The sequence below is a fragment of the Buteo buteo genome, chromosome 7 (assembly GCF_964188355.1).
Source record: "Buteo buteo chromosome 7, bButBut1.hap1.1, whole genome shotgun sequence".
Classification (NCBI taxonomy): Eukaryota; Metazoa; Chordata; class Aves; order Accipitriformes; family Accipitridae; genus Buteo; species Buteo buteo.
This window is the reverse complement of record NC_134177.1, coordinates 43376448-43396580: the sequence shown is the minus strand read 5'-3', so window position 1 is coordinate 43396580 and position 20133 is coordinate 43376448. Positions and strand designations below refer to the sequence as shown.

Sequence of the window (20133 nt, the reverse complement as noted above, 5' to 3'; positions counted from 1 at the left end):
CTCCCTCGTTTGCAAGCCTGCAGCAGGGCAAAGTGGCTGCATGGGGGAAAGGGAGGCCAGAAGTCCCATTTCTGCATTTCCCATTTTCTCCAGCAGATCCCTGGCTCTAAGCACTGCAGCCTGCACATGCCCAAATACCAGCCCAGTCACCAACAGTGTGGCCAGCTCAGGAGACAGCCCTCGTTTCACAGCATGACGTGCCCAGCCGAGCCCCAGGGCAGGGCAGAGTGGAGCTGGGACGCTGGTGCTGCGGCCAGCAGCTGGAGCAAAGCCCCATGTTGCCCTGCTGCTCCCCGAGCGGCCCCTGCCCACTTCCCAGGGGTGGTTTTGTCCGGCATCACCCGCACAGCACAGAAACAGGCCCAGCCAGCAGGATCAGGGCTGCCTCCTGCATGTACCTCTTAGGGAAGAGGCTGGAGCTCTGGTCCCTGCCCTCCTCCTGGCGTGGGAAGGCAGGCAGCAGCACTTCAGCAAGGACAGCAGCGCCAGCTGGACCAGGCTGAAAGCCAAACCCTGGCTCCTCTCCCTCTGCCCAGCCAGCTTTCCTGCCTGCAGAGCCTCAGGGTTCAAGGGGGCAGCGGGCAGTGCAGCGTGGGGCTGGCAGCCCCAGTGTGGCGGCTCCCGCTCCCTCCCACCTCCTCCAGCCCCGCTCTGCCCGTCCCCAGCAGCTCCCTCACCTGCCATCAGGCTTTTCCACCTCTGAGCAAACGTGGCTGGGACCCCTTTGCCAGAAGTAATATCCAGCAACAAGAGCAGGGGACTGAGCCAGAACCCAGGTCTGGTTTTGCTCCAGGGTCCCTGACTAGCTGCAGTAGCTCTGTGCCTCAGTTTACCCACCTGAATAATGGTAACAGCGGTAGCCAACCCAGCTCAGTCCTCGTACAAAGACACAGCAGGATGCAGCCCTGCGCTCTCTTCCCGCTTACCTCGCCCGCCACGAAGAAGAGCAACGGTGCCTCCTCCTCTTTGGCTTTGTACTTGGCGATGATTTTTTCAGCGATGGGCTGAATCAGTTGTTTCGCTGCCTCCGACTCTCCGTCATCCTCTGAATCTGCAGGGCACAGAGGTGGGGAGACAAAACAAAAGAGGCAAGGCAAAAAGGAGGTTAGGATCAAACAGATGGAAAGTGGCTGGGTGCTGGTAGCTCTATCCCACAGCACCACCACGCAGGAAACCGGAGCCCGGATGCGCAGCGCAAACTTCAAAGCCGCACAGCTCTGTAGCAATTAGGGAGCAGCTGAAATGTGCTTTTCATGTGAGACAGGGAAACACGTAACAGAAGAGCAGCTCCTGCTCCCCAAATACTTCACTGCTGACTCCCTGGTGCTGTTGCTGAAGCGCAGGGACAAACAGGCGCAAAAAAGCCGCTTTGCAGTTTGAGAAGTGTCGGCATGTTTTGAAGACCAAACGAGCGCACTGATCTGAGGCTGCCTGCCACCCCTGCCCGCCACCCACCATCCCTCCGCCTTGGGACGGCTGCTCAGCAGCTTTTCTGCTCGAGTCTCCACAGCAGCAGCACTGTGAAGGCAGCTTTGATTTGACAGAGGTAGAGTAGAAAGAGATGGCAACATCAATCAAACGCCAGCCACCACTGAAGTTCAAATACTGAGCTGGAAAGAGGAGAGACTGCGTCCTTGAGCAGCATCGAGATGAAATGATTTCAATTCGGGGACAACTTTTAACATTAAAAAAAAAAAAAAAGTAAGAAGGCAGAAGAGAAGGCCCTGGTCTCCAGGTTGCATGCAGCTCCTGCAGCTCTCGTGGTCTCTGATGTAACCACCCAGCATGACCAGTCCAGCCCCAGGCTGGGACAGGCAAACCCAAAGCGCTCTCTGCCCTCGCTCCACATTTCCCTGCCCTCCTCTCTGGCTTCTTCAACCAAAGCAGGGGATGCCAGAGACACTGCATGCTGCATTTTGGGGTCTGTGCTGCGTGCATGACAGTGATAAATACGTAGATTTGTGGGGTGTCTGCAGGGATTGATTCTTCTACAAACAACCGCTGCTGGCAGTACTCCAGGCAGCCCTGCACACTCTGGCTAACCTAGCCCTAAACTCTCCAGGGGCGGATGTAGAGCGGTTGGGATTTATTCACAACCAGCTCTTGCTAAGGCTGCTTTCTTCTGTAGCTGCCTTCTCTTGGGGGTGCTGCTGCCTGCATGGCGCAGGCACTGGTCTGCTGGAGGGGGTCTCCCAGCAGGATGTGAGCTGACCAGGAGCCCCCGTCCCCAGCTCCTGCCTCGGTGCAGCACCAGCTTCATCTCCACCCCAGCACATCGCTGGCAGGTTTCAGCGAGGCTGCACATCCCCTCAGCAACAAGCGAGAGCCTCAGCCGCCAGCCGGAGAACACTGTTTGCAGCAAGGTGATAGAAAAACTTTGCTCAGAGCAAGATAAAAATAATTCTTTCCAGAGGCCTGTAGCGCCAGCCCCAATCAATCACGCTCAGCGTGGCCAGCCGGTCCTCCCCACACGAAGAGAGTATTTTTGGCTCTGTGCTCACATCCCCTGCTGGGCTATGCTGAATAAATAATCAGGGTCAAAAGGAAATCTGAAAGGGAAGAAGGGAAAGAGTGAGAGCCATGTTATCAGCGCTGCAGAGAAGGGTGTGCTGCTCACAAAGGGCATGTGAGGAAGCGGGACACGAGCCCTGCCCTGGGCCAGGCCCCTCACACAACACCGGCAGGCTCGGGACAAGGCGGGCTTCTTCAGCAAACCCCCACCGCAGCTCCACAGAGCGCTCAAGGGACAGCCACGCTCCCCTGGAGAGCCCAGGACCCCTCAGCTCGCTCCCCAGGATGCTGTATGCACCCCTCCACCCTCCTCCCCAGCCCTGCTGGGGCTCAGCCTGCAGCACAGCTCATCCCGGCCATGGCCCTCGCCTGATTTAACTGTCTGTCACTGGCAGAGGAGCGATGAGGAATGAGCCAGCTGTGCTTCAGATGAGCTCTAGGGCTGTTTCCAACTGCAGCAGAGCTTCACATGTGGGTTAGCAGTGGAAGAGGGACAGGAACTTTGGGTAAAAGCCTGCCCTGTCCTGCAGCCAGTGCCCCACAGGCAGAATACCCAAGGACCAGCAGAGCACAAAAGAGGCTCCTCTGACTGTCACGGCCCCGCTCAGCCCACGGATTCAAGCCCTGAGCTGTAGTTTCCAGCACAGAGCTGTAATCCCTCCCAGAGACGCTTCCTCTGCCTCCTCCGGAACATCACATGTGCCTGAAGTCCCTGCTCCAGAAAGGTTTTTCCCATCTCCACCACCACTGGCTGTGACAGTGTATTTGTCACACGCCCCAACACCTAATTAGCATTCCTTTCCACAGCCGCCACTAAAGCATCTTTGATATGACAGCTTCTCTCCACTGCAAATCGCTACTCCATTGCATCCCTCAGGTCGCTGGGTGGGTGCTGCAGGAGACCCATGGGCACGGACAGGCTCTGGCAAACCCCTGCAAGCTGCAGCAGCCCATTTCTCTGGTATGGGCAAGGCTCCAAGTCTGTCAGCCCCCTTGAATCCCTTGAGGGGACTCCACGGGGAACTCTCTCTCCTCATAGCCTCTCCGAACACGTGAGCATGTAGCACTGCTCTCCGTGATGGAAACGGGTTGATGTCCCTTTCCACAGACACTGTCACCATCAGAGGCAGGTTCTCAGCCCCGTGGCCAGCTCTAGCTGAGCTGGCAGGTAGCCCAGCCCCCTTCCCAAGCACAGGCTCTGCTTTGAAAGCAGTGATGCTCCATACCTACAAAGAGAACGAGGCAGGGGCCCTCATTCAGCTGCACAGCATTGGAGTCTGTCAGCTCCAGCACAGGCTTGGGGTGCCACGGGAACTCGCGGCATTCGACATCATTCAGCACCTCCACTCGCCCCTGCCGCGTGATCACGTCTCCCTTGGAGTCCAGGACGATGAGAGTTGGGATGCCTGCGATGGGAGAAAAACAGGGGGGATCAGCCAAAGCGTGAAATGGCCAGTGACAGGGCGTGGGGAGAAAGGCCTTTTCCTATCGCCTCTGGCTCTGGCAGGAGCCCAGCGAGCATGCTGCCTCTCCGCAGCTTGTGCATGGTGTAGGAATCGGGATCCCGATGTTTCCATCCTAGCAGAGCACTGTAATTCAGCAGGCAGAGCAGGAAGCTGACAGACAGGCTCTCGCATTGCCTGCCTTTCCCTGCCTGAGTGCAGGCAGGGGTCACCGCTGTCTGACACCGATGCTCCTGGATGCAAACCCCACCATACTGCGCAGAGACCCTCATTGCAAGCTCCCTCTTGCAAAGTGCCACACAGACGTGCCTGCTACGCGTGAGGCAGAGCAGTGCTGCCCCACAGGCACCACCATGCCGGCGCTGAGACGTGGCTGCCGCTGGAAGAGCCCAGTCCCCGGTTTGCAGGAACACACGCAAACCTTTTTGCAGGGTGGACTGCAGGCAACGGCAGCCAGGAAGCAGGGTGTGTTCCTTCCCAGAAGGAACGCATGTATATTTTAGCAGCCACAAACTCCTCCATGAACCCCCACACCCCTTCAGCACTTGGCACTAATTGCCCAGCCATTTCCAGAGTGCAGGGATGCATCTGATGAGTCATGAACATTATTACCTGGTTCAGACACGGTTTCACACCACCCGAGCCTGGCAAGGCACCTGACACTGCTGGAGGAAGAAAGGCCCCTGGAGTGAGCAGCAGCTGCACAGCACCAACCACGGTGATTTAGTGTTCAGGGCATGGATCACCCCGGGAATACCCAATACCCACACCTCTGCAAGTGGAGATAGAACGGGATCATACTGATCGTATGCATTAACACTAGCAGACTTTGCCACACGGCTAAATCGCACACAAATGAACGTGGCACCCACCTCACTCAGCCGCTGCTCTCACAGCGGTCTGGTAGTGGCTGCGGTGCGGAGTCCTGCCACCGAGGCCGCCCTCCACACCCACCTGCCAGTTTCCAAATCCTGCTGGACCAAACCACAGCTATAAGGAATAATACTTTGGCAGAGCAACCCTGCCCTTGGCCACCCCGGGATACACTCAAGGAACCCAGTGGACTGCCGTGCCGAGAGGCTGGGATGGATGCAGGTCCAGCTCTGTTGGGGAACAGCACGTGGGGAAGAGCAGACTCCCTTGCACGCCTGTGCCAGCTCATGGATCTTGTGCATGAAACCATCTTTGTTTCCCCAGCTGCGGCCTGGAGGTGCTTGTTACTGAGCACAACACACCTCTGCCAGCCCCGGCACAGCACTGAGCAGGCACCCTCCTGCCTGCAGGATGGAGGTCCTGGGTTATTTCTTTCTGCAGTTTGGACACTCAGGAAAGGGAGAAACACATCCATTTTGCTTCATTTTGGGGAAAAAAATAAACCAAGAGATAATCAGTTAAATATGTCCCTCTACATGAAGAGGGACAGTACAGATCTGCCACAACACATCCCTCCCACAACTAACAAAGCTGTGCAGGAACGTCTAGGGTCTACTGGATCGTGGCACTGGGCAGGAGAGGGCTCAGGGGACATCCAATGAGGTTCTGGCCCTTGGGACAAAGCAGCATTTTGCCCTGAGCTATGGGGATGAAAATCCCCGTCATAAAGCAGGAGCCTTTATAAGGGAGGCAAACACACTTGCAGCAGAGATTTAGCACAAGTCACCTATTCAAATGCGGCTGGGCTGGCAGTGTGGCAGGGTGGACACCAGCTGGTGACCGTCCCATCTGATAAGGTACTGACAAGGCTTTCCGGCCACAAAACCGTCACAGGCGAGTCAACGGGAGCAGCTCATGTTGGTGACTTCAGCTGGAAAGTACACCATTCCTCTCTCATCAAGGAGACAAAGAAACATCCCACAAGGAAGGAAGAGGGGAGAGTTTGGGATCAGGCCCCAAGAGACGAGTGAAATGACCAGTGTTAGTGTCAGGCGCTGCTGTCTGCTTCTCATCACCTGGGTTTCTATCTGCTCACTATCCGGCATCTCCTCCTTCACCCAGCAACATCCCCCAAACCACAATCGGCAAACTAAGGAAACTCAAATTCTCCTCATCCAAAGGTTCATTTTAAAGCTCGTTCATTAGAAATACCCTGCAGAGCCATTCTCTGAGCAGGGGGGACTCAGCATGCTTGACCCTGCCAGACTCCTGGCACTGTGCTCCCATGTTTGTACAACAGTGGGTTACTCACAAGCCCTCTGAATTCTAGGCATTTCTCTAGGAAATACACAGCCATCTGTCTGTCCCACGCCTGCCTGCAGGTCCAGGCGAGCGGCCACATTCTCCTCATTCCAGCCCAGCAGCGTCGCTCACATTCCTGCCAGTGCGCTGGGGCTGCGAGCACCAGGCTGGTGCAAGAGCAGCAGCGCAGGAACGCGCCCAATGGCTAGGCTTGCAAATCCTAAGGGTATGTTAAGAAAACCATTTTGTATCACAAAAAGGCTTATTCATTACCTGCTGGTATTCAAAATAGCTCTAGGGCAGGGATGGGTTAAACAGACTGGAAGGAATTGGGAAATCTCACTCTGGCCCTGCCCTTCAAGGCACAAAGTTCTACTGAAGCCAAGAGAAGCACATGGTGATCAGCATCTCACATGATTCGGATCTTTATCATTTACGATTCCCAACTCCCCTGTCCCAAATGCCTGCTCTTCCATCCTCTCCAGACCTGAATTATACATGGGGAACAGGCTAGAAATGTGGGTTCAGCTCGGCACCGAGTCACCAGTCAGCCTGAACAATGCAGCATACCAAGGCAGAGATTTCAAATCAGCTTTGCTGATCTCGGAAAATTAAGGGCCCAATTTAGACACAGATCCTTGTGAGTGTGATCCCACAGCTATCAGGGACTTCACTATTCAAAGCATTCTGACTTTAACCGATTTGCGTATGCGGACACACACAGCCCCCAAAGCACCCAGCCACTAAAACCTCTGACTACAAATACAATACTGACTCAGAAAACAAAGAGTCTTTAAGATAAATCATCCTGGAAATGCAAGTAATGCATCAGAAAACTTGGGGCTGGGTTTTCAGACTGTTAGGAGGTGTGTGACATGCACTGGGTCAATCTCTGTGCCTTTTACCCTGCATCAGAAGTTTCTCCCCAGCCACGAAGCTCTGGTTTCCTTTCTGGACCCACCTGGTGAAGGCTGAGGCCACTGTAACCCATCTCCTCCTAGTCCTGAGCATCGTTGCTTTGTCTCCTCGGCTCCTTCCTGCACATCCCTGGCTGGGTCCCTAGGGTTCGGACACAGCCTTACCAGGCTCACGGTGGCATCCCATGGGATCAGCCTTATCTTCCCAGGAGAACCCTGCTACTGCTCCCCTAGCAAACACATCCTCTTTGCCTGGGATACAGACCAGCAGGACCAGGGGAACCGTGCTTAACTTTATTCACACCCGCTAACCCCAATACTTCCCCCCTGGTGTCCCCCGCCCGCTCATCCCAGCCACTATTTGTTATTTTAGTGTCTTTTGGGGACTTTGGTAATTGCCATGAGTCATAACACCAGAATTTACTTATCAAGAAGAATCACAGATCAGACACTGCAATGAATATTGTATAAGCTTAGATGAGAATTAGCATAGACGGGCTCAGTTTGATTTTATGCGTTAGAAAATGGATTTGGTTCCCACGGGGCTAGCATTTTATGAGAACACAGGGGCCAAATGATTTTTTACCGAACCTGGCAATACATTTACTTATTTATATATTAAACCCCATATCTGACATGGAAATCTCACCTGCATTAATTCTGTTGTGTGAGTAATCAAAATCAACGTGAAGCAAACACTCAGAATACACCAACCGCAGGACAGGTGGTGGGTTTTATTGCTGTTTTTTCACCTTTTCAGAAGAAAGCTCCAGAAGTCTGGTACAAGGAACCTCCCATAACAGTGACTTCCAGGCTTCTCCCACCAGCTGGGCTGCGAGGGTGACCTGTGGGCATCTGGGCTAAAGCATGGGGCAGGGGGAAACAACAGTTTTTTTGAAAGTTCCCCCAAGGGACTGCAAATCCCGAAGAGACAGCATGGAGTCCATAGGGAATATTCAGGAACCCGAAAGGTCTCATAAGATACACAACAACGAGGAGCAATTCCTATCAAAGCATAAAATTTATCACTGCTCCCCATCCCACTGCAAGAAGAGCTAACGTCAGGGGATTTCACCTAAGGCAGGACCACGCAGATCAGAAGCTGCCCGCACAACAGAGAATTATTTCTAAGCAGCCAAGACACAAGAAAATTACTCTTACTCAAGATAGTGCTGCACCCAGAAGCAATTTAATATAGGTGGGTACGGTACAGCCTACTGACTGCACATGGGTTATGAATAGAGGCATTCAAGTAAACTCAAATAAAGGCCAATAACTCAACTTATATTTTATATTGAGTTTTTGAATGCTGTAGGGGCCAACACAGGACTAAAACAACAAGAGATTTGACTCTCTTGCTGCTTTCTACCACTCAGGAACTTAAGGCAGTCAGGGAAGACAAGCTCTTCTGTTGTTTCAGCTCCCGGCCTTACAAAAACCAGCGGAAAAACCGCCCCACGTGCATGCTGTGCTCATAACCCAAGGCACCACCAGGATAGTAACCTGGACACTGAATAGGCTACATGCTTTCGCTGGTGCATAGGTGCAGCTCCAAAGGGGACTTTGAAGATACTAGGCAGCATCAGAGCCATGCATCTGGGGAAAGGCAGATGAGATTACATGGATCTGATTTTTTGTTTAGGTGGAATAACCACAAGTGGTGATGAGCTAAGTCTACAATTCTAGCTCTGTTTGCAGAAAGCTTTCGCTACAGCCAGTGCGGCAGCCTGCTTCGAAAGCCTGACTGCAAATCTCAAAGTCGACAGGGAGGATCCCAAAATGCTGCCTGTGCAGGGATCAACAACAACCCGGAGCCCCTGGGAGCAGCACGAGGGTTCACCTTCAGCCCTCTCCCTTGCCTCCCGGTGCCCCGGCACCCCCCCGGCAGCACCCTGTTCCACCCCAGACTGCAGTGGGGAAACAGAGCCCAGCCCAGCCTTGCAAAGCTTGTGGAGAGCCTGGGCGGGAAGGGAGGTGGGATGGCAATGCCTCCTGCTGAGGGTGCAAATTAGCCTGGCTCCACATTTCAACGCCACTTTGTGGGACCACAGTTCGTCCTTGCAGAGAGGTTCCCACTTTACAGGAAAACCATGATAGATAAGCAGAAAGGTTTGCACTCAAATGTGCCCAAATCCCAGGGTCAGCGTCCCTGGGAGAGCAGCTGATATGCAGGGGTAATATGGGAGCTTCCCTGGCAGAGGAAGGGGTCAGGGCGCAGGGGAACAGCAAATATTTACATTTTCAGGTCAGCACACAATGAAGAGAGACATTTAAGGACTCAGTGCCTTGAGTCAGAGGGAAAGCTGTTGTCACTGTTTCCCTGGCTACAGCATGCCTGGTGCTCAAGTATCCATGCTTGGACACCTTATTTACAGAAAGTCCCAGTGAAACTGGCAGCAGTCCTGCAGCGCTCAGCCGAAACCAGCACTGGAGAGGTTTGTGAGCAGGCTGGGGAAAAGATGGATGAATTTGGAAAGCTCTTGCCTTATGGGAAGGTAATTAAGCAGCAAACTGACGGCTACCTAAAGCAGGCAAATGGTTATTCTTGGTTTAAGGTCAGGGAACAGAGCTGAGCGACAGCACCTGAGCTCCACCCCAGGAGGAGTGTTCAGAGAGGACCCCAAGGAGGGATCATTTCTCCTGCCACTCTCCCCAGGCCCTTGGCCACCTTTGGCAACACTCCTCCTCCCCAGCAGATTGCGTTAACCCTCTGCCAGCCTGTGCCCACCTCACCGATGCTGCATGGAAATGGATAAGAAAGCAAGACCCTTTAACCACAGGGAGAAACTATATGTACATACAGAAGACCTCCTTGCAAGCTAGTCACCTTGCACGTCTCTGTGCTGCAGTTTGTCCCCTGCAGGAACGAGGTGCCAGTCCCCAGGAGGGCTGCTGTGAGCTTTTATCGTCTTCGTGACTCTTTAAAGCCACCCAGACAGACCGAGTCTCTCCCCTGCCCCTCCGAGCAGCCAGGGCTGCTGGAATTCTGGCACTGGCATGTACAGTAAAAGCAAAGCCATGGTTTACATCAAACATGCACTCTTCTGTAATTCATGTCACTAACATAAACCAGATGCCATCTTCCCCAGCCTCTGCAGAGAACGATGGCCTGCCTTTGCATTACATAAAACAGCAAGAAAATGAAATTTAAACCTTCAAGAAAAAGCAAAATAAATAAATCAGTAATTAGGCAAAAAACATCCAAGCCAAAAACAGCTTCCAAGTTTCCAGGAAGAATTAGGTTGTTTATGGAAGTCCTGTTTCAACTAACAGCCTGCCTGGCAGGTGGTAGGAATGTGAGTTTGTGGAGAGCAGAAACATGAAGCAGCTCTGCCTGGGGCACTGTGCTTTGCTTTGCTGTTTTCTTGTTTTAGTTAAACAAGAGGAGACATTACAAATATTCAACAAAAGGAGCAGAAAGGAGAGCTGTGCATCAGTGTGGCCTTTCCTACCTTGTATGCCATAGAGGCGATTCAGGCGCGACCGTCTGGCCTCGTCGGCGTACGGCACAGCTACCCAGGGCATCTCGCTGAAATATTGCTTGAAGGAGTCCTCTGACCTGTGCAAAGGGAACAGGGCATGGGATCCAGAGTGCAGCCCCTCTGCCTGCCAGGCTCCTTCCTCTTCTTCTCATTAAAAAACTGGCCTGCAAAGCCCTTTACCCCTTCCACCAAAGCCCATCAGTAAGGGCTGCTGGCAGACACAACCCGGGAAGGACAAATTTCACGTTGTCAGTCCCTCAAGAAGGGGTCCACGGCGCATTTTTTCCCAACATTTCAAACTCGCTGGGGCATCTGAATGCCAAACCCTGGCAACAGCAGCAGCTCAAATATCTTTCAAACCTCAGACCCACAAGCCACAAAGCTAAACACAGAGCTGCTCCATGGACAGAGCCTGCTCTCAGCCCATCACCGCCCTCGCTAATCCCCCTTTGCACTTTGCCAGTGGGCAGAGGGCAAAGGATTCGGGGCAGCCTTTCTGATACCAGAGCCAACCTGCTCTACCCCAAATCAAATTTCCTCCTCAAATCAAATCCATAATGCTCAGAGCTTCCCAGCTTGGGGGCAGCCATCTTTGCCTGCAGAGTGCGTTAGCACTTCCTTACCTGTCTGCACTAACGAAGAGTATTTCAAACTTCTGGCCTGCCTCCTTGATCTTCCGGTAGGACTCCACCAGGACCCTTGTGAGGCTTCGGCACGGCGGGCACTGCAAAACACAACACATGCATAAGGACATCGTCTCCTCTACAGGGGCAGACCCACACCCAGCAGGTCCAGATGACCTAGTGACCATGAAAAGACAGATGTGACCTCATCTTTGCTGGAGTGCTGGGCAGCAGCCCTGAATGTGGCTGGGGCTTATGGCCCAGAAGTTGCCAACAAAACCGCTTGAGTTTTTTAAATCTGACTATTCTTCCCCTTCTAAAGGGCCAGCTGAGGATGACAGGCCACTGCAATGCTGCAGCTTCTTCCAGAATGATTGGAGCATCTCAACTGCCTCAGCACCAGCCAGTCCAAGGTCTTTACTCTCCCTCAGAGCTCTGCAGCAAGAGCCACAGGGGGAACCCCAGAGCACCGCCAAGCTCACTGCTTTGCAGTGAGTAGATGCTCTGCAAAGCATCTACTACTCACCCAGTGTGCAGAGAAATAGACCCCAACGTGTGAGCCCTCCAGGGCATTGCTGTCTAGTGTCTGGCCGTTGTTCCTTAGCAGAGGCCCAGCAACAACTTCACTAAAGGGTTTTGGCCCCCAGGGGAACTCCAGACCTGGAGGGATAGGGACGGGGACAGAAAGAAGACACAAAACAGCAAGATGCACACGCAGCATTTAGAGTTTCAAAAAGTTCCACCAGAAAAACCCATCCCACCTTCTCTTCTGCAAAGATATGCAGGAGCCGGGGAAGCCAAGCTCTGCACTGGAACCAGGGCCACCTCTTTTTCTCCAGGCAGGCTGCACCCTCGCTTGAATCGCAGCACCTTCAGCTTGATGAAGCCTGCTCTGGTTTTGTGCCTGATGAGGTATCTCCTCCTTATCAACAGCGTTTATTTTAACAACAGAGGGCAAGGTGGTATGTGCTCAGGAATGCAGTCAGACTATTTGCCTTATACTGATACTAACCATATATTTTTATATATATACACATATACTTATTTATTTATAAAACCTTATATATATATATATATATATGTAAAAGATGGGGGGTTTATATATATACACAAACATATATATAAAAAACCTATATATAAACTAAACTTACGCTAACCCTCTGCACCCCAAAGCAAGCATGTGTGCGTACACAAAAACACATGCTCTGAATCATCTGCTGCCAGCTCCCAGAGCAATCAATCTATGTATTCAGCCAGAGAGGAGGAAACATCACAGATGGCTCAGGCCACAACGTGTACTTGCTGCACAGTTCCTGCCACCTGAATTAAAGACTCAGTCACCACACTCAGTATCTACTGCATGAAGAAATGACGAGCCAGTAATATGTGTACATGGACAGCCTACAGCAGTTGAATGATGGGTCTGCAAAGCCTATGAGTAAGGGCACACATTTTGCTCATTTTGGTTTTACAAATTGGAAGAAGATGGATTTAACATCAACCCCCAGCACAGTAAGCCTCAGAAACAGAGAACGGTAGCACTTTTCTGTTGCATTTCTAAATAATGGGGAATTCATTATCCTAAAAGAGTGTGATGTCAGTGATAAAGTCCCACACAGTATTTTGGAAGGATTCTGCTCCTAAGGTATGGGAAGTTTGGGCCCTCAGTCTGTCTGTCCGTGTGCCTCCATCAGGGAAAAATCCAAACTTAATGTTTCAGTTAGTCTAACTTTTTCCTCATTAGCACTTCAGACAAAAATCCTGAAGGGGAAATCTTTGTTCTTTTCAACAAGCAAAACCAAAACACAAGATCTGGCAGGAATGATGCAGAAAAATTTGTGCTGAAGATAATACAGTGCCTTGATTAGTTAAGTATGACAACAGTTGTTTGTTTCCTTCCCCACGCCCCCCAAGGCAATTCAAATGAACTGAAATGAAAAGGCAGCTGAGTGCCCATGTTTCTATGGCACAGGGGACTCCAGGCCTTACCTTCTGGGTCATCTCGGATTACCAGGAGGCCGTTCCTGCAAACCACCTTCCCAGTGGAGGCATCGATAAATATCAGGGAAGGAATGTTGGAGACTCTGTACTTGTTCCACAGCTTCAGCTGTAAAAGAGATTGAGAGAGGAGAGGAGAAAGGTAAACTTGGCAGCGTGAAGAGGAAGATTTTGGACCGTTAGCATCTTTCAGACCAGAGGTCAGAGCTGAGCAAAGAAACAGAGCTGGCACTTCAGCAATGTGTGTGAAGGCACGTGAGGGCATCTCTCCAGAGCTGCTGGGCCAGCCTGGACCTCCAGCGCCCACAGAGACCCACACCATCAACACCATCCCCTCGGTATCGCAGGTGAGACCACCGTTTAGGTCACACCTGCTGCAGGCTTGCCTGTGAAGGCAGGTGAAGTTTCTCCTCCTGCATTTGCCTCTTTGCAAGTAAAATGGGGATAATATTTACCATACTTCGAGGTCTTTGTTTAGAAGACACGGTAAGCACAAATAGTTTTGATGCCACTACTCTGAAGCAATTTGTAATGCTTCCCCGGCTGTTTCCTCCCCTCCCATTTCAATGTTCATTAAACAAACAAGCAAACCCTGCCAAGACACAGCCACACTGAAAACAAGGCCAACACACAGAAACACGATTCTTCTGCAAGTGGGACTTCCCAGGTTTGTTCCCAGGAGCTGATTAACGGGTTTGACATCAGCCTGGGGGCCACACAGCCCAGCTCATCTGTCCTGCACTGCCAGTCTTGCAGTGGTCCCCGCCGGCTACAGGCAGAAGCCATGCAGGCTGCGATGGCCATGTTTTGGGCATCCCGGTCTAGATGTTGCTGTTTGCCGGTCATTATGTTTTGCAGCAAGCTCAGCTCCGCATAACACCAGTGACTGAGCGCGCTGGCTGTCACACGGTCCCGGGTTGACATTTCTCAGCATATGCTTCTGGCACAGCATAATTTGAAGCTTAACCCACGTACAGAAGCTCACAGGGACGGGGAGGAATGACACGACGACAGCTGCTGGCACGGTCCAGCCTGCAGGTGTGGGCTGGCTGCGGCCAGAGGAGCCGGTCTCCCCACCATGCATGGAGGAGCTGCTACGATCACCGCGTTTACTTACATTTCTCCAAGCATTTCAACCTAAACAGCCCAGCGGTGAATTATCAAACTCTTAAACAAGAGCCAAACTCTAGCAGAGAGCCAGAGGGGAAGGAAATGAATCACCACCTTCCCCTAAGCTCTGCTCTGCAAAGCCCTTCAGGCTCTGGGTGTTTACAACTCGCTTGGGTTTGGAGAATAAAACCCAGAAACAGGGGAAGGGCAGGAGGGCACAGAGAATCCCACCCAGTCCCAATGAGGGTTTGAGCACGAGAGCCACAGAAACCCTCCCACGTCGTGCTGCTGCTTCCATTGGTATCTCACGTGGAAACTGGACCCAGGTGTTTTCCCAGAGAAAGAGGCCACTGCTCTGTGGATGACCATCCCCAATTTCCAAATAGAGGCAAGCCCATTTCCCCAAGATGGGAATGATCTGGGGAACCAGGCAATGAGGGCAGGAATGGGATGCAGCATGCAGTTCTCACCAGAGATCTAGCTGAGGGAAAAAGTCGCATCCACATTCAGGTTTTAATGTCACTGTATTACGGATTTCTTCCAATACCTTTTTGTAGAAGATATATCTGGATGAGTGACATGAGTCAGCCTGCTTGCAAGGGAGTGTTAGCAAAACACTCTTGGGTCTGAATGAAAGTGTTACCACTGATCTAGGAAGACTTCATTAACCTCCACCTACTAGGACCTAGAGAGAGGCAAGATTTTGTGTCCTGCCCACCAGCCTTTGATTTCCAATAGACATATTTCTTGGGCCAAGCCACTCATTCACAATGCCAATTCACAAACCAAATGGCCTTGGGCATGAAAAGAAAAAAGAAATCACACTAAATGCAAACCAGCCCCCTCACAATGAGCGCCGTTCAAACCACAGAAGGTAAAATCCACTTCTGTGAAGTTTAAAGGGTGGGGAAAAGCTTTTTATAAGGATCACAAGCATTTAAGAGGGTGTTACAAACAATGAGGAAATTACAACTAGCAATTGGATCGTTCTCTTTAAACAGTTGCTTACATTACACTTCATTTTGCCAAGCCCTTTGTATATGGGCAGCAGCTCCCTTGGGGCACTACAGCGGGTCGTGGCAGTTTTGCTTGGCTGTGGAAGCGGCAGGGTCTGCGCTTCAGAGCCAAGAGGCTGCATCAGCTCACTGTGCTCAGGGGGACGAGGCTGGGACACCCCAGATAAGGGGATAAGACCAAACCAAACCCACTCTTGCTGAAAGCACTGGAGTGAGTGATGCATGGCTGGCGCCAGGCAGTCTACGGGGTCCAGCAGACAGGGCAGCTCTCGCCAACAACCGGCCCTGGGTCTTCTCGAGACATGTAAGCCATCAGGCCCCATTGGGCCCAAACTGCAGACTGGTCTTGGCTGCCCAGACATCTGCAGTACGGGTAATCTGCAATCCAGATACTCTGTCCCCCATGAAATGGAGGGTTGCCACTTCTAACTCATAATTGAGGGTCCATAGGAGAACGCCTCAAGCAAGCATGAAGCTAGGTGTCTGTCGAAAGGGTCAAAAAGCATCAAAAAAGGTCAAGGTGACATCTGCTGCTGCTGGGGGAGCACATCCATCACCCGGCTCTAAGGCTTGAACCCAATGAACATCATGTCGCGCTCAGTCACACCTTGGGTGAACAAGAAAAAGCAATCAAAACTGCAAGGTTTTATTTACCTTGCCTCTGTGCAAAAGCTGCAGCTCCCAGACACCACAACCCACCATCCCACGTCATGCCAAATGTTTCAGAGCTTCATACATGCTGAGCAGCACTTACTATTTGCAATATATTTGCTGCCTGGGTTATCGTTGAAGCCCATCATATGACATCAATGAACAAACACAAGAATTGCAGGCAGACGACTGGAACTGGGTTGCCATTTTAAGCCCAGTTATAAAAGGCTTGAATTGGAAATTAGTGGTCTCAACGCACTAACCATATTAATTTTGCTGTCTGTATCGGAAAGTACACGAATGTGCTGTTTAAAGTGGGAGCAGTTTGATTTGATGAGCCTCCTGTGCGCTACGAAAGCTGATGGGGAATGAAAAACGCATGCGGTGCGGGACAAGTGCCAGAATCTACCACTGTTCCCACCACCCTGACCCTCTTCAGCCAGACTCAGCTTTCCAAAGCCTGTCAGACACTTCTGAAGGAAGCCTGATGGCTCCTTTTACTGCAGGTCTGACCTGAAAGAGCAGAGCCTTGATAGGAAATGGGCTGGTTCATTTTAGCTGGGCTTTTTGGATAAGATAGCTCACTATGGGATTCCCACACCATGCCACTATTCTGCAGCTGAACTGCGGCTTCCAGCAAAGACATCCAATCTCCACCTAAAGCCGCTGAATACCAGGATGACCTAACCCGTCTTGTGGCAAACTATTGCACCGGTTAGTTTTTCTCAGGGTAAAATGCCGAGGGTTTGCACATGTGCAGGTTCTAGCAAGGAGACGAGACCCTCCTTGGTCCTGCTTGGCATACAGCCACTGGCTGTGGTCCAGGCAGAAAGGGGAGCCCAGGAGAAAAAGGCATCCTTTGTACAAGTACCTGCACAACTGCACACCTCGCAAGGGATCCTGTGTCGGGCTGGGCGTGGGATGCAGAAAGCAAATTATGACTTGCTCTGAAACCGCAGGATGATGGGATGATAGCTTAGGCAGCAGGGCCGAGTGCTGCCTCAGCAACTTTTAAAAGCTGTTTTTCCTGCCATGAAGAGGATGACATAGAACTAACATACTCCACACTCTGAGGATTTGATCATCCATTTAAAGAGGGGATCTCTGCTCTGCTTCCCAACAGCTGTTGCAAATCTGTGGGATCAAGCCAAAGCTAACACAGATGTGGAAATAATCTACGGACTATTCAGCCCGAAAGCAGCTGATCCTCTCAGAGTGCCCTTCGCTCCTGGTTTAGGCTACACGCCTGCTAAATGCAATACCCCAGGATGCTCACTGGAGAAGGAGAGAGGAAATACAGCCCCTCGCAAGATACCCTACAGGCTGAGCAGCTTTACAGAAACCTCTCTGGCTCCTGTGCAGGTGGTTAAGTACAGCAGTCCAGTGGAAAAACCAGAGTCACCAGATTCCTCTGGTAACCTTATCCCTACACAAACCATCACCGCGATGTCCTGGAAGACCTGGAAACCACAGCCCTGGGCTCCCTCTGACTCCATCCATGACCGGCTGTGAAAGGCTTTAAAACGATCACTTATTATTTGAGGTCTGAGGTGATCCCAAGACGTCAGCCCACGCAGCAACGCTCAGCATCAGTCGCAAAGCTGCTCTCCACACTGGCGGCTAGCTCAGCTATTTCCCCCACCCTTGTGACTGGGAAATGCCTGGCCAAGACGCATGTTGGAGAGAAGTTTGCAGACAGCCACAGTAATTTTTCCAGATAAAGGTGTCAGACAAGAGGTCTCCCCAGCAGCCCATGGCTGTTTCTGCGCAGGGCTGGCACCCGGCCGGGGCAGATGAAATCCCCTCCTGCTCTACATGTACTGGTGGGGAAGGGATCCCCTGCTTCCAACAGCTGCTGGGTGCTATTTTTGGTTGTGCTGATTGATTTATCAGCCCTGGTCACATTCACTTACTAACATAAATCCTGAGCTGCAGCGGTTAATGCTGGCAAAGATAAAACACAACTGCTTTCAGTGAAATGAGCCCTGGCTGGTGGGAAAGTGGTCCTCCCGCCCTCGTTGGGGGCTGTGTTTCTCCGCTGGTGTGTGAACCTGGACCATAAAAGCTCTCACGCCTCCATCTTCCATAGGATACAGAACTGCCTCTGCCTGGGAGACACAGAGGTTTCAGGGGCACCTGCCCGTGCCAGCGGCAGGGTAGACACTGCCTCTGCTCATCTTGCAACTCAGGCTTCCATGCTGACCAACGACAGCCAGACAAAGCTGGTTTAAAAACCCAAAAGCAGGTTTCTCAGCAATAATGAACATGTTCCCAATGGGGACAGTCGCTGCTTTCTGCTAAATGAAATGCAAAGCCACTTTTCTTCCAAAAATCTATCCTTGGAGGAAACACCCCCAGGGTCTGGGCAATTCCTCCGGTGAGGCGTTGGAAAGATCCCGTTTTCCAACAGCCCCATGAGTGCTCATGCGAGAGCACAGCAGGGTTCCCATTACAGACACAAGCTCAGCTCTTGCTAGTCTCTCGTTCCAGAGCCATAGGCTGAAACATGAAGTCTGTCTGAGGAACACACGAGCAGCGCTCAGGTGGAAAAGCACCCTTGGTCCAGGGCTGCAGGGACTGGCAGAGCCCATTGCCCACCTCTGCCTCCAGCTCTGCCCCACAGACCAGCTCTGGGCTGGTGAGACAGACCCGGCCATCCCCAGGGCTCCGCTCCCACGGTCCGGCGCGGCAGGGGACCCCTCTGTCCTCGCTCGCTCGCAATGTTAAATTGCAGCTTTTACATCGTGCCTTAAAGGGTTTACAAGCACCAGGGGCCACCCAGGCTCTGCAGAGAGCAGGCACAGGGCTGCAGAACAACAGGCTGCTCCCTTGCCCCATCGATTTAAATCCAGTTCACGCCTGTCCCTGCGATTCAAACTCAGCTCGGGCAAAGGCTCCTCTTCCAGCCCTCCCTCACTAGTCCTTTCCCTCTGCGCATAAGGGAACCCCCTTAGCAGAAGGGGGACGTGGTGCGGGAACAACACGCAGCCGAATAGAGGGGGGAGGCATCAAGGGCAGATGGTGTATGCCGAGGTCTGACCTTGTGACACAGAGGAGACTGGGAGAGGCTTGGGATAAATTAATGTCTATTGTGCTGCTCTTTCTCTCTGAAAGCAAATCAAAATCTAATTACAAAATACAATGGTGAGAGAGAGGTCTGCTCTGCGAACATTAATGAGCTGAGGAGGGAGGATTTGGAATTGCAATAAACAAGATTGATGTGAACGGCTGAGACTGTCAGGGCAGGGCACCAGGGTTGCTGGTGCATACAGACCAGTGGGCAGCCAGGCCACCACATTATTGTTTCCCTCTGCCCCCACGCTGTCTACGATGGGAGAAAGCCCAGTTAAAACCAGCCTTAGGACCAGTCTCCCCCAGCACTTAGCCCAGCAACGCCTGCTCTCCCCACCAGTCAAGTTCCAGCAATATGAGTCAGTGCAAGCAAAAAATAAAAAAATCAAACGAAAAGTCCTGTTTGTCACCTCCATCCTCTCCTTGCTGTGGCTCCATCATGGGAGACTGGCACGGCACAGTCCAGCTTGCGGCTTCCCACGTTGCCCCACAGCCGGCAGGGGAGACCCTGGCAGGAGTCAGCTTGCAATCCCAGGCTTTTGTTCTTCCCGACCATGAAACACAACGGCAAAAGCTTTGGAGCCGAAGCGGAAGGAAATCCTCTCTGCGGGGTTTTCTGGCAAGGTGGCTGCCAGCGGAGGGCTACTCTTTGTTCCCCTGAGGAACTCTGCAGCCAAAGCCCCGGGGTGAGGGACCTGGGCCAGCCCAAGCTCCATCCCAGCCCCCTCGCTTCCTCCCATTTTCCTCCTCTTGCCGCCCTGGTTGCCCAGTGCTGGCACCATTGGTCTTTGCAATTTCCCAGGCTAAGCCATCCAACTGACTGTGAGCTGAGCATTTTATTTGAGGGCTAAGCAGCATATGGCTGGCACGCGTGCCCGGCTCGGAGCACAAGCTGCCTCCTCTCCTCCTGACGCTCATGCAGGCTGACAGGCTGGATCCTTTGCAGCCCACATCTGATAGGAAAACATTTAATTTGAGCAGAACTGAAGAGCGGTTAACATGATCTATGGCGAGCAAAGCCCCAGGGCCCGGAGCAGACACAGGAGGTCGCCTAGTTGTTTTACATGTGCAAGTTTCAAAGAAACGCTGGGCTGGTAGCTCAATTTGATCCCAGG

General features: G+C 52.2%; 1 protein-coding gene across 1 annotated transcript in view; it reads right to left on the bottom strand.

The window, feature by feature from the left end:
- The window catches only part of NXN (nucleoredoxin), a 54447-nt gene that overhangs the window by 2807 nt on the left and 31507 nt on the right, over positions 1 to 20133 (bottom strand). Inside the window, exons 2-7 of the mRNA XM_075032881.1 lie at positions 13161 to 13278; positions 11698 to 11831; positions 11172 to 11272; positions 10519 to 10625; positions 3738 to 3917; positions 927 to 1051 (exon numbers count right to left, since the gene is read on the bottom strand). Coding sequence (XP_074888982.1) covers positions 927 to 1051; positions 3738 to 3917; positions 10519 to 10625; positions 11172 to 11272; positions 11698 to 11831; positions 13161 to 13278 — 765 coding nt within the window. The remainder of the gene's footprint in view (positions 1 to 926; positions 1052 to 3737; positions 3918 to 10518; positions 10626 to 11171; positions 11273 to 11697; positions 11832 to 13160; positions 13279 to 20133) is intronic.